This window comes from Clarias gariepinus, chromosome 19, assembly GCF_024256425.1.
Source record: "Clarias gariepinus isolate MV-2021 ecotype Netherlands chromosome 19, CGAR_prim_01v2, whole genome shotgun sequence".
Classification (NCBI taxonomy): domain Eukaryota; kingdom Metazoa; phylum Chordata; class Actinopteri; order Siluriformes; family Clariidae; genus Clarias; species Clarias gariepinus.
Window position 1 is genome coordinate 27,925,501 of NC_071118.1, and position 12,594 is coordinate 27,938,094.

The 12,594-nt window shown below is 38.8% G+C and overlaps 1 protein-coding gene across 7 annotated transcripts in view; it reads left to right on the plus strand.

The window, feature by feature from the left end:
• The window catches only part of mapk10 (mitogen-activated protein kinase 10), a 66,434-nt gene extending 54,498 nt beyond the window's left edge, over positions 1-11,936 (plus strand). For all 7 annotated transcript variants that reach the window (XM_053478060.1, XM_053478056.1, XM_053478059.1 and 4 more), the window contains 3 exons: positions 647-710; positions 2,196-2,273; positions 9,389-11,936. In XM_053478060.1, the coding sequence (XP_053334035.1) occupies positions 647-710; positions 2,196-2,273; positions 9,389-9,531 (285 nt within the window). In that variant the 3' untranslated portion in view covers positions 9,532-11,936. The remainder of the gene's footprint in view (positions 1-646; positions 711-2,195; positions 2,274-9,388) is intronic.
• The last annotated feature ends 658 nt before the right edge of the window (positions 11,937-12,594 follow it).

Sequence of the window (12,594 nt, forward strand, 5' to 3'; positions counted from 1 at the left end):
CCCTAACCATTCACCATCAAACACCAACAGTAACCACAAACAAATACCAAAGAAATTCCCAAACACTGCAGTTCACATGATCTAGACATGGGTTGTGAAAGATGTAGTGTACCTACTCCTGGTTGCTGATGCCTTAGCTTTGTGCCAGCTTTATCTGGGTAAACCTGAGACACAAGATCACAAGTCTTGTGTGATAAATAGAAAACAAGTGGGCGGGGCTGTGGTGAAACAAACATATTCTACAGGAGCGATTTATTAAGAAAAATCATCCTTCAGTATTCTTTTCTTAAATTGTCAATCTAATTATTACAAACCCAAAGACAAACCAAAAAAAACAAAGACCCTGACTGTGATCTGGCTCACAAGGTCACTAACGCTCTGTAGAATAAGTTACATAATCAAGTTTGCAGTTCGCAAACTTAAGCCCCGCCCCTTTTAAACCCAGAGATGTATTTGCATTTTATGTGCTGGAATGTAAAAATTCATAAAGTGCAAAAAAAAAACATCTAATGTCTAAAAAAGATGTAATCACCAGTTTAGAAATTAGGTTTTTCTATTCAAAGGAATGCAATTAAAGTCTTATTATCAGTTTACTTAAATAAAATGAGCTTTGCATCTTATTCATCTCTTCTTCATCTCGTTTTAGCCTCCTCCTCAGATCTACGACAAGCAGCTGGATGAGCGAGAACACTCCATCGATGAGTGGAAAGGTAAACCCCTAATCCGCTTGAGATTCAGCTCCGCTCCTGTAATCGCTCGGAGAGCGGGTTAATCACCCTGGAAATTTCCCCACGGAACGTCAGGAAATAAATCTCTGATGTTTTTAATCATGCTATAAAGCATTATGAACAAGACCTGCACAGTACCTCTGCTGACGCAGCATGAAATAATAAGAATATTACACAATAAATGTTAGGGGTGTGACAGATCACAGGGTATCGATGCTGCATAGGGGGATTTTTTTCAATGTGATCTGGCAACCCTAATGAGCACAAGGTGATATCATATTTTGTGCACAAGAGTTTTTTGCACTTAGAAATGGCCTAAATATAATAATATAATATATAATAATAATAATATAAAATATATAAAATATAATAATAATATAACATACTTGTGGCAGTAAAATAATTTTGCACAACGATGCTTACGTTTTGCTGTTATTCCATGATTCACTACAGCAAGATTCGTTATGGATTAACCACGGGCCGTTACACCGCTACTGAATACACATAAGTGCAAGAGCCAGACATGGGAAGATAATTATAAGCTCTTTTCGTCACAAGTGAAATTAGCTTTTAAGACAGTGAGGACAGGTTCAGAATTACACCTCACTCTTTTCATGAAGTTCTCTCTGTAAAAAAAAAAAAAAAAAACTTGTGTATTACAGTGGTACCTCGGGCATATGAACGTTTTAATGAATTATTAATGAATTAATTTATTAAGTAAATTATTAAGCCATTAGAATTTTTGCCTTCAGACCTGGAATTTAGCATGAAGCGTTTCCGGCAAACGAAGCAGGACAGAATCAAAACTTGTCTAGATCAGTAAAAAGCCAAGCGAAGGTGAGTTTTTTTTTTTTTTTTTGCATTTTGTGCAAAATTAGTAAAGACCCAGCACTGTGGGTCAAGAGAATGTTATCAAGGACGGTAGCAAGAAGAAAAGGGAGCCGCTTTCAGTTTTCTGTTTAAAGTAGCCGGTGCCGAGAGGAATCATAAATTAAGGTAATATTTTGTTTAATGTCTGTTTATTTCATATTTTACATGTCTTTTTTATATTTTTTTTTTGTTTTATATGCTTTTTATGATTATGATGTTGGAAATTGGTAATATGGGTAATATTTTTGGGTGGCTGAAACGGATTATCTGCATTTACATTATTTCCTATGGGACGATGTGTTTCACAATATGAAGAACTCATATCCGGAACGGATTAAATTTGTATGCTGAGGTACCACTGTACTGTGTTTTATATAATAATATAGCACCAGAGGCCCTTTTCCTGCTCGGGTTGGATAGATGAGAGAAGGATACTAAGATCAGGCCTGAAAAGAAGAAATACAAACACATGTTTAGATTAAACTGCTTTTAACTGAGCAAAAAATGTTACACGATTATTTGCAGCAAAGACACGGTGGGTCAACTGATTTCTCCCCTCTCTGTCTCTCTCTCTCTCTCTCTCTCTCTTTCTCACAGAACTGATCTATAAAGAAGTGATGAACTTTGAGGAGCGAACGAAGAATGGTGTGGTGAAGGGACAGCCTTCTCCTTCAGGTACTCTCACTGCATAGCCTAAGCTCTCTGTAAGTGCTGCTTCTCACGCTCCTTCTCCTCTTTATCATCCCTCCATCCTGTCCATCTCATCCATCCCTCCATCCGTCTTCTTGTTAAGCAACAGCTACAACGGTTTCCTGCACTCAGATAAAATTTGAAGATTTCCAAACTAGCTATTAAACTAAATGATATAAATTGATGATAAATTAAAACAAACCATTCCAGTCTACAGGATTTTTTTTTTAATCCCAGTTTTTTTTCTGCATGTTGGAAACCGGGAGTCGTTGCTCACGTCTGAAGCACGCGAGACGTTCATTAAATAATGCCTGAACACACTGACAGCACATGAATTCATTATCCCTATATTAAATAAACTTGAGTAAATGATGTGTATAATGAGCGTAAGGCATCTGTAACATGTAACACTTTAAGTCTTCTCGTAACATGCTGCTGTTGAATTGTGTTTTTCTGATCTGGTCAGGAAGGTGTTGATTTATTTTCTATAACATCACCGAGATCACAAGTGCTGAGCTGTGACTCTGTGGAAGAAAAAAAAAAAGCCACGTGATGAGGACTCGTAGGATTGGGATTAAACAGCTATGTGTCCATAAGAAACGCACTCGTTAGTGAGACCCATCAGAAAAAGAAAAAAAAGCACTTCTGTTTGCTAGTTAGCATAAATAAAATAATTGTTTAAAAAAAATTGCTTGGTGTAAGAGATATACAGTATAAACACTTCATGATGGTAACAGTAACTTGTTAATTTACGTATATATTGGTTAATTTGCTGTAACTATACACCCTGTGTGTGTGTGTGTGTGTGTGTTTTTTCTCTATAATGTTGAAGAAAAATCTTTGTAATGGCATCCGATCTTACATTTTTAGTAAAGTTACTTTCCTAAGTGACTGTAGTTGTGAGTCAGAGCTGTGATGGGGTCGTAGACATGAGGGCACAGTGCAGGTACTGAAGAGATCACAGCCGTGCTGATATCCAGCACAACAGCACCACCTCGAGTGTGATATTGCATTCATCCAACAGTTCAATTTTACAAACACCACTTATAGGGGTATTAGTAGGTGAGATAGGGGTATTAGTAGGTGAGATAGGGGTATTAGTAGGTGAGATGGGGGTATTAGTAGGTGAGATGGGGTGTTAGTAGGTGAGATGGGGTATTAGTAGGTGAGATAGCGGTATTAGTAGGTGAGATAGGGGTATCAGTAGGTGAGATGGGGTATTAGGTGAGATAGGGGTATCAGTAGGTGAGATGGGGGTATTAGTAGGTGAGAGAGGGGTATTAGTAGGTAAAGGAGGGGTATTAGTAGGTGAGATAGGGGTATTAGTAGGTGAGATAGGGGTATTAGTAGATGAGAGAGGGGTATTAGTAGGTGAGAGGGGTATTAATAGGTGAGAGAGGGGTATTAGTAGGTGAGATAGGGGTATCAGTAGGTGAGATGGGGTATTAGTAGGTGAGAGAGGGGTATAAGTAGGTGAGATAGGGGTATTAATAGGTGAGAGAGGGGTATAAGTAGGTGAGATAGGGGTATTAGTAGGTGAGATAGGGGTATTAGTAGGTGAGATAGGGGTATTAGTAGGTGAGAGAGGGGTATAAGTAGGTGAGATAGGGGTATTAGTAGATGAGAGAGGGGTATTAGTAGGTGAGAGGGGTATTAATAGGTGAGAGAGGGGTATTAGTAGGTGAGATAGGGGTATCAGTAGGTGAGATGGGGTATTAGTAGGTGAGAGAGGGGTATTAGTAGGTGAGATGGGGTATTAGTAGGTGAGAGAGGGGTATAAGTAGGTGAGATAGGGGTATTAGTAGATGAGAGAGGGGTATTAGTAGGTGAGATAGGGGTATTAATAGGTGAGAGAGGGGTATAAGTAGGTGAGATAGGGGTATTAGTAGGTGAGATAGGGGTATTAGTAGGTGAGAGAGGGGTATAAGTAGGTGAGATAGGGGTATTAGTAGATGAGAGAGGGGTATTAGTAGGTGAGAGGGGTATTAATAGGTGAGAGAGGGGTATTAGTAGGTGAGATAGGGGTATTAGTAGGTGAGAGAGGGGTATAAGTAGGTGAGATAGGGGTATTAGTAGATGAGAGAGGGGTATTAGTAGGTGAGAGGGGTATTAATAGGTGAGAGAGGGGTATTAGTAGGTGAGATGGGGTATTAGTAGGTGAGAGAGGGGTATTAGTAGGTGAGATGGGGTATTAGTAGTTAACAGATTATGGGCCAAACTTGGTGATGGTAGAATCATCTACCTTGACTAAAACAACATGCATGAGGAATCAAAAAGGAGTTTTCATTTTCTGCAATGAAAAAGTATTTGAATTAGTTACTTTTATCAGAAAGTAAAGCTGTAATCTAACTGATTACTTTTTGAAGACAATAATTTTGTAATGTAATTAGTTACCTTAAAAAGTAACGTCCCCCAACACTGCACACCAAGTAGTGCCCTTGATCAGGGGTTAGAGAGGGACTTGGGATTCAGCCTAGTGTTAGAAACTTGCTAGCTTTGCAGCCATAAATAAAATAACACATAAGTGAAAGAAACGAACATCGTGGAATAACGCCTCTCGTACAATCAGATTACTCGGTCGGAAATAACTGTACTATAATATTAATTACGTTTAAAAAAGTCAATTCGAACTCAACAATGTGCAAATCTTCATTATCCGTTCTTTTTTATTTAAATAATTATTTAAAATCGTATTATTTATTTAGTCAGCATGAGTGATTGTTGCTTGTATGTTTATTTATGACCTCTGGTTCTTCTTTACATGTTTCAGCTTATTTGTATTAAAAACATCTTTATTTTGATCATCACCAGTCTGTGTTTTCTCACATGGCCCGAGGAGGGCGGTGTTTTATTGAAGACAAATGCATTATTTCTTGGCTGCTTTCCAAATGGCTGCAGCGCTGCAGGAAAAAAAAGAGAGAGAGAGAGAGAGAGAGAGAGAGAGAGACCCTGTGTCTGATTGTGCGGCTCGGATAAACTTCACATCCGTCCTCGTTCCCGCTCTCGGGATCTCTGAGCACGCCAAATCCAATCATGCAGCGTGTTTTATTTGAAATCCTCACATGTGAGTCACTTTCAGCTTCTTAGGATGAGTCTCACTTTGTGTTGTGTCTCACTCTCTGTCTCACTCTCACACTCCCCCCCCACCCCCCCTCCTTTAATTAAGCAGATGGATGGTGCTTGTGCTGAGCCGGGCAGACGCATTGCAGCTCGACAGCTCCAGCGCGGCTGTATTTCACTGCAACGTTTAAGCTAAAATTGAACTCACTGCTTGATTGACCAGGTCATCTCATGCACAGCAAAAATAGATATGTACATTTCGTTATGACATGCTGTCGTGTTTTCGATTAATCTCTTCATTTTGATTAAATGACTTATTTCAAGATCATACCTCGTTATTTTGATTTAGCATTTTCGGTTTAAAAACTACTCACTTCAAAACACTCTTATTTTATCTCTAGTTTATTATATTATATTATATTATATTATATTATATTATATTATATTATATTATATTATATTATATTATATTATATTATATTACATACCTTTATTTTGGTCTTCCTAAATTTAATCTTGAGATCAATAAAGTACATCTATCTGTTGTTAAGAAATTACAGATAGATGCGATTGATGTAGGTTGATTCGACTTTAATATCAGAAGCAAACAATTTCCAAGCGATTTAAATCAGGAAACAGATAAAGGTTAAGAGATCAATGAACCATGTAAACAGGACTAAGAACCGTATAACGAAGCAACGCACTAAGTTAAAACCAAAATATTTAATGCACAGATAATAAGGCTTGGCTACGACTGTGGTATATATATATATATATATATATATATATACCACATTTTTATACATTTTTTCCTGATTTTCTCCTTTATTTAGGAGACCGTCACTAGGGGGCTGATTGGCTGTAAAGCCGTGATTAAAGTGAGATCCTCCCATCCCACCCCGCTGAGAGATCTCAACCAATCAGCTCTCTCTAGACCCTCGGCTGCGAGAGCCTACAGCATCGTAGTCGCGATCTACTGCTAGGTTGCTAGCTGTCTCTGATAGGGCGGGCGCTTTACCACGGCACCACTCAGGTGCTTTGCAGTTGAGTGTGTGAGTTGAGTGTCCTTACAGTATGGATGTGGGTGGAGTGATGATGTTCAGGTCAGACTAGTTAGCACTCATATGCGGAGGATCTGGAGCTGTGATGTGTAGTTTTGCGCGGTTGTTCTTGTAGCTAATTATTCCTTACTATGAGGGGATCAAAATGATATCTGTTTATTTTTTGGTACACACAGTGAGTTCCGACCGAGTAATCTGATTGGACGAAAGGCATTCCATGAGCGGATGATAATGAACGTTAAAACCACGAGGACATTTTACTATACGTATCACTCGGCGTCACAGGTCCCATCTTAAACAACACACTGTCCCCTAGATTTGGGATTCGAGCCCAGCACCTGGAAGTTAACAGTTAACTTACACACTGTGTGTAAGTGTGTAAGAGAGAAGAGATGAAAACTTCAGGGAAGAGAACGGGTCATGTAACACGCGATCTATATCGTCGAGGAAACCGGAGTACCCGGAGGAAACCCACCAGGCATAGAGGAATGACATGCAAACTCCTCAAAATCTCATTACTTACCAACATGAGACAATAATAATAATTTGTCCATATATCAGAGGTTCTGACTCGTTTGTGCTTGAAGCTTGTGATTTCGGTGTGGTGAATCTGTTGGTTGTATCGTTTCCACACGCGGTGATGTCGGAGCCCTCGAGGAAGCTTAGTGTTCTTGATCTTCTGCGTCTCCGCCGGCGTCAGCTCTGCCCCGACTGTTGACCCGAATAAACGCAGATGTTTGTTTATCGTTCCCAAACCACAAACACGTGAAAACATTCTCAGAGATTCTGCTCCTCTTTTGATTCTTACCAAGAGCGGCTGGATCTCGTGTCCCGTGTGGAGCGGGTTTATGGCGCGCTCAGGGGCCACCGTACACACCACACTGTGTGTGCATGGTCTATTCTGATGGGATAGAGGGAGAGGGGGAAGAAACGAGGAAGAGGAGGGGAGGTTGTAGGATAAAACATGTGCTGTGATCTGATCTCGTTCCTGTTTAAACCCGTATTAAAGCATCGATTTGGGTTTAAATTAGACTGGTTGAGTGGAAACACTAAAGAATATATATTTCAGGGAAGTAGTTAGCTTTCTGTAGCTTTAGCTCAATTGTTGTGTATGTATATATATATATATATATATATATATATATATATATATATATATATATACTGTATATGTGTGTGTGTGTGTATAAAAGAAATGACATTATTTAATCTTTATTAATATTTTTTGACAAATTTATTAACATTGTATGTATAATATATTGTCTTTGTAAACCTCTACTAAAAATATAAAAAAAAATTATCTCCCTTAAATAATCTTACTGTACATTAATTCACACGGTTTGGTGAAGCGGAATTACTGTTACCGTCCCGAAGTGATCGTTCTCTACAAAAGTTCCTGTTCTTACTTACGTTACAGCAATACAACGTTATTGAGACGCAAAAAAAAAAATGCAACTTACTTAAAAAAATCTCAATGACGGGTAACAAATCACTGAAACTGGAGACTCCTTACGTGAATTTCAAACATCCCCTTACAGAGAGCAAACCATACGCCACTGTTAAGCCTATGAAAAATCAACTAATCACCTTACACCTGACCAATCACAGTCCAGAGTTCAGGAGCGCTGTCGAATAACGAACCTGTATAAAGTGGCGATATTAGAGGAAATTAATAAAACTTAAGTACAGCCTAAAAAAAATAATAATAAAGAGAATGTAAGAAAATGAGTGCAAGTTAAAATGACCATTTAGCATGGTTAAGGTTCTTTAAGACTTGTACCCAGAACAGCGACTCTCTTTAACACTTCGCCGTGTGGATACTGGGCTTGTTTCACTCTGGCTGATTTACCGACCCATCCTCGGTCGCATTAATCTCCCCGTCCTGCAGCTTTTTGCTGTAATGATCAGAGAGGACGCGCTTTGATCTTTATCTCACAGCGCATCAGCTCCCTCTAGTGTCTTTGTCGCGTATCAGCACTCAAGAAATTTTTCCATTTTAGACTGATCTGGGGTCTGGAGTCAGATCTTTAGGTTTAATGCTCTTTAAGAATACTGCTGAGAGTCTAGTATGAGCATGAGACCTATTTATTTTACTGATTTCTCATATAATAATATAATACTGTATATTGTGAATTCATTTATGTTTAGTAAATGTGTTTAAGTTTGTGCGGTTATTATTTCATGCATCATTTAATTCAATCAAATCACTTCTTCCTCTGTCCAAAAATAGGAGATGAAAAAGAGCGACTTGTCCTCTAAATTATCATTTATTTTAACACACACAAAAAAACAACAATCACTTCTTTCAGTACTTTCTAAAATGTACATTCTGCCGTTTAAGAATCAGGAGTCGACTCTTTTTCATGATCCGAGTCAAATAATCCGACTCACTGTCTGATTCGCTGATACGAGCCCGTTGGGATTAGTGTCCGATGCTCAAATCAGACAAGTTGGATGTTGAAACAATACAGAAAAGTCCAGCATTTCTCCAGGACGTTAATTTCTTAGACATGATTCTCAATAGTCTGCCATCTTGTACTTCACAGTTGTGTTTTCTTGTGACTTATTGCCATTTCAGCCGCTCATCACATCACCGACCTTTACACTGTCACAATTATTGTGTTTGTGATTATATAAGTCGACAATAAAGGGCCCATTGTTAAGTTTAAATACTTACAATACCAATGAACACAATGAAATACAGTTGGGGGCGGGGCTACTTCATGTTCTCTGTCAATCACAGAGCTCTCATGTATGTGTAAGTGGGGGGATAGCGCTCTCCTCTAAGTGTGTGAGAATAATAATAAAAAAAAAAACAGTTTTGTCCTAGTTTTGCTGTAACACTGCATGACAATAGAGAGACGATAAAGAGAGACCCAACACCGTCACCGTGTCTCCCCTCCCTCTACCTCACGCTTCTCTTCCGTCTCTTTGCGTTTTTAACCATTTCCGTCTCTCCGCTCCTTCCCCGTAGCACAGGTGCAGCCATGAACAGCAGCGAAAGCCTCCCTCCGTCCTCGTCCGTCAACGACATCTCGTCCATGAGCACCGACCAAACCCTGGCCTCCGACACGGACAGCAGCCTGGAGACCTCGGCCGGGCCGCTCGGCTGCTGCAGGTGACTAACCGCCTGCCTGCGCAACCCCGCCTTCTTTAGGAGGTGATCTGAATTATTTCACGAATCAAGGAAAAAAAATTACGGAACGAGAAAAGTAACGCCTATTCCGACGCCTATCCGATCTACTACTCTGCAAAAAGAAAAAAAAAGAGAAGAAAAAAAAAGATAGCAGTCGCTCAAATATTATCATTGTGGTCCAAGAGATTGGATTCAGTTTAACGATAAATTTAGGAATAACAGAAAAATAAATAATAAAGCCTGCGTTATTGCTCAAAGTAAAAGGAAAAAAAGATGCTGATGTATGTGTATATTTATGAGTCCCTCACTAGTTGCTTTGCTTTATACTCCCTCCATATGGCATCTGATAATAATGGAAGAAAAAAATAACAAAACAAGAAAAACGATGTAATGCTTACCGAGGCATCTCTGTAAAGTGTAATACGTTAATACGTTAACCTGGATGATCCCGAGTAAACCACAAGCTTTCTGTGCTCCTTCGCTCGATGTGGCAAGGTGTGCTTTCGTGTTTCTGACTACTCGAATAAGTAATATACCGTATAATTATAATTCCCCCTCTTTAACCAGAGGAAAATGACCTCAAAGATGATTTTCTTCTTCTTTTTTTTTTCTGGGTGTGAACATAAAAACCCCTCGATCTCTTGTAAATATGTAATTCTGTACAGCTGCAAGGCATGAATGGGACTGACGGCCAGTATCGGGAGTTGTCTTGCGCACCTTGCCACATCCCTTTGCCGCTTTGACCTTTATTTGCCCTTGCCTGTAGTCTTCTTGCATGATCCGAGAGAAAGAAAAAAAAAAAACAACAACAACAAAAAAAATGAAATGTTAATATAAATATAACCCAGTATATTTGTATACCATGTGATGAAATGAAATCTGCTGGAAGCTGCGAGGCGAACGGGAAAGGGTTTTTACGCTGGCGGAAGTGGTCACGTGTGCGTCCTTGTATTCTGCAGGAAGCCATTGCGAGGGAACAGCTACTGTCACACATACTGTAACACTCCCATCAGGGTTGCCAGAGATGCACATTTTTGACCGTGCTAGTATGTTACAGGCGTAATCATCTCATTAATGGTCACGAAAACAAACACAGATGATGTAAATGCAGACGAAGAGACGTCTGCGATATATACAGGATATGTGTTGTAGAGATTTCGCTCATGTTGCAAGAAATCAGGAAAGAACGATTGAATTGCATCTGTCGAATTCCAGCTACTGCATAGAAATGCAGCGCACTCTGGTGAACGCGGAAACTGACAACGACCATCTTGTGTTTCGTGATTTAAAAAAAAATTATATACTAGGACTAGAAATGTCAACCTGGCAACCCTGACCTCCATCCTGTTCTTTTTTTTTTTAAGTTTTAAATTGCTAAAACAATACAGAACATATATCATACATCCGCAGTTTCATCATACTTGCTGCTTTGCATGGCATTCATTTCCTTAACCTTCGACACCTCCGATCGGTTCTCTTACGGCTGTTGCATGTTCAGGAAAGGGCTTCCCCCCCCCCAAAGTCTAGCAACTTCGAAGCGAATGCTGTGTCAACAATACCTCATTCTCGTAGCTTTGCATTCGAATCATTGCCATTGTGCATTCTTAGTGTACATCTGTCTAAACGACCATCTTTCTTATACATTATGTTGTCTGAACGGAATCCAAATGGACTTACTACCTAAACCGAGGAATCCGAAAGAAGTGGGCTTTATTTATTGAGCGCATGAGTTTGCCTGAATTCGGGTAGTGCCTTTTAAAATAATGCAGTTTATCTTATTTATCGGAAACAACTCTAAGAGCAGTAAAGCATGGACGAGGTTCGGGCGAGGTTGCACAGGCGGTGGCTTTGTCACAATTTGAACCCTGCAGGTTATTCCGAGTTGTCGTACGTCGGCGGTGCCTGGTTTGTCGGGTCTTTTCCTTCTTCTAACCTCTTTGTCTAAAGTATGCACATAATCACGAAATCTCGAAATACCATCCCCTTCCTTGTCCTATTAAAAAAAAAAAAAAAAAAGAATGAATCCTGACCTGTAATTGTTGCATTTCTAAATAATGTCTTGTAAAAAGAAACCTCAAGCTTTACCCACACACCTGAAGTTTTTGTTTTTCAGTTATAGGTTATTGATAAGCCTTATTCAATAATAAGTACATGGTAAAAAGAAATGCATCATATAGTTTTCTTTTTGTTTTGTACCTGTACTTGTCTGAGTTGTCCTGTGTACCAAATAATTTTAATAAAGGAATAAAACGCACACCTTTTTTTTTTTTTTTTTGATTGTTAAATTAATTCGGGCCATTTCTGATTTCTAATAGTGATAATTTCTTTAAACTGTATTGCCATTCTGAATTTAACCATGCATTAACCATTACTGTGTCATACAGTATAGCACAACTGTTGCCCTGCTGGTGACATCGCTCCTTAATAAAAAAAAAAAAATTAATAAATGCATGACCAAGACAAAGTAACATGTGGAACAAGACCACTAAGTCACGATTAAAGTAATACGAGCAAACAAGATAATTGTCATCTCATGGTCATGACTTATTAATGTAAGAAATCAAAATACTCGCATCATGGCCACTAAATACATAATGCAAAAGAATGAGATACTCAAGCTAAAGCCATGATAATAAAAATTAAGAAATAAAAAAATGAGATAATTAAGAAATAAAGAAATGAGATAATTATGTCATGGCCATGACTCACAAGGAAACACAAGGAAAGTTGAAGCATGGCCCCTACTTACAAGAGGATTATCTCAAAGGCATGACTTAGTAACGTACTGTAAGGGGAATGAGATATTAACTCAAAGCCAGGAATCAGCATCATGAGATAAATAAATGCCCATCATATCATAATGCAATGTTAAGTTGCAGCCACAACTTGAAACGTGATGGAACAAAATAATTATCTCATGTCCATGGCTTAGTCATATGAGGGAACAACATAAATTATGGTCTCTACTTAGATAGATAAATTTTTACCATGATTAAGTAACACAATAAAATGAGATAATTGAGGCATGGCCATTATATAGTAATGTGAC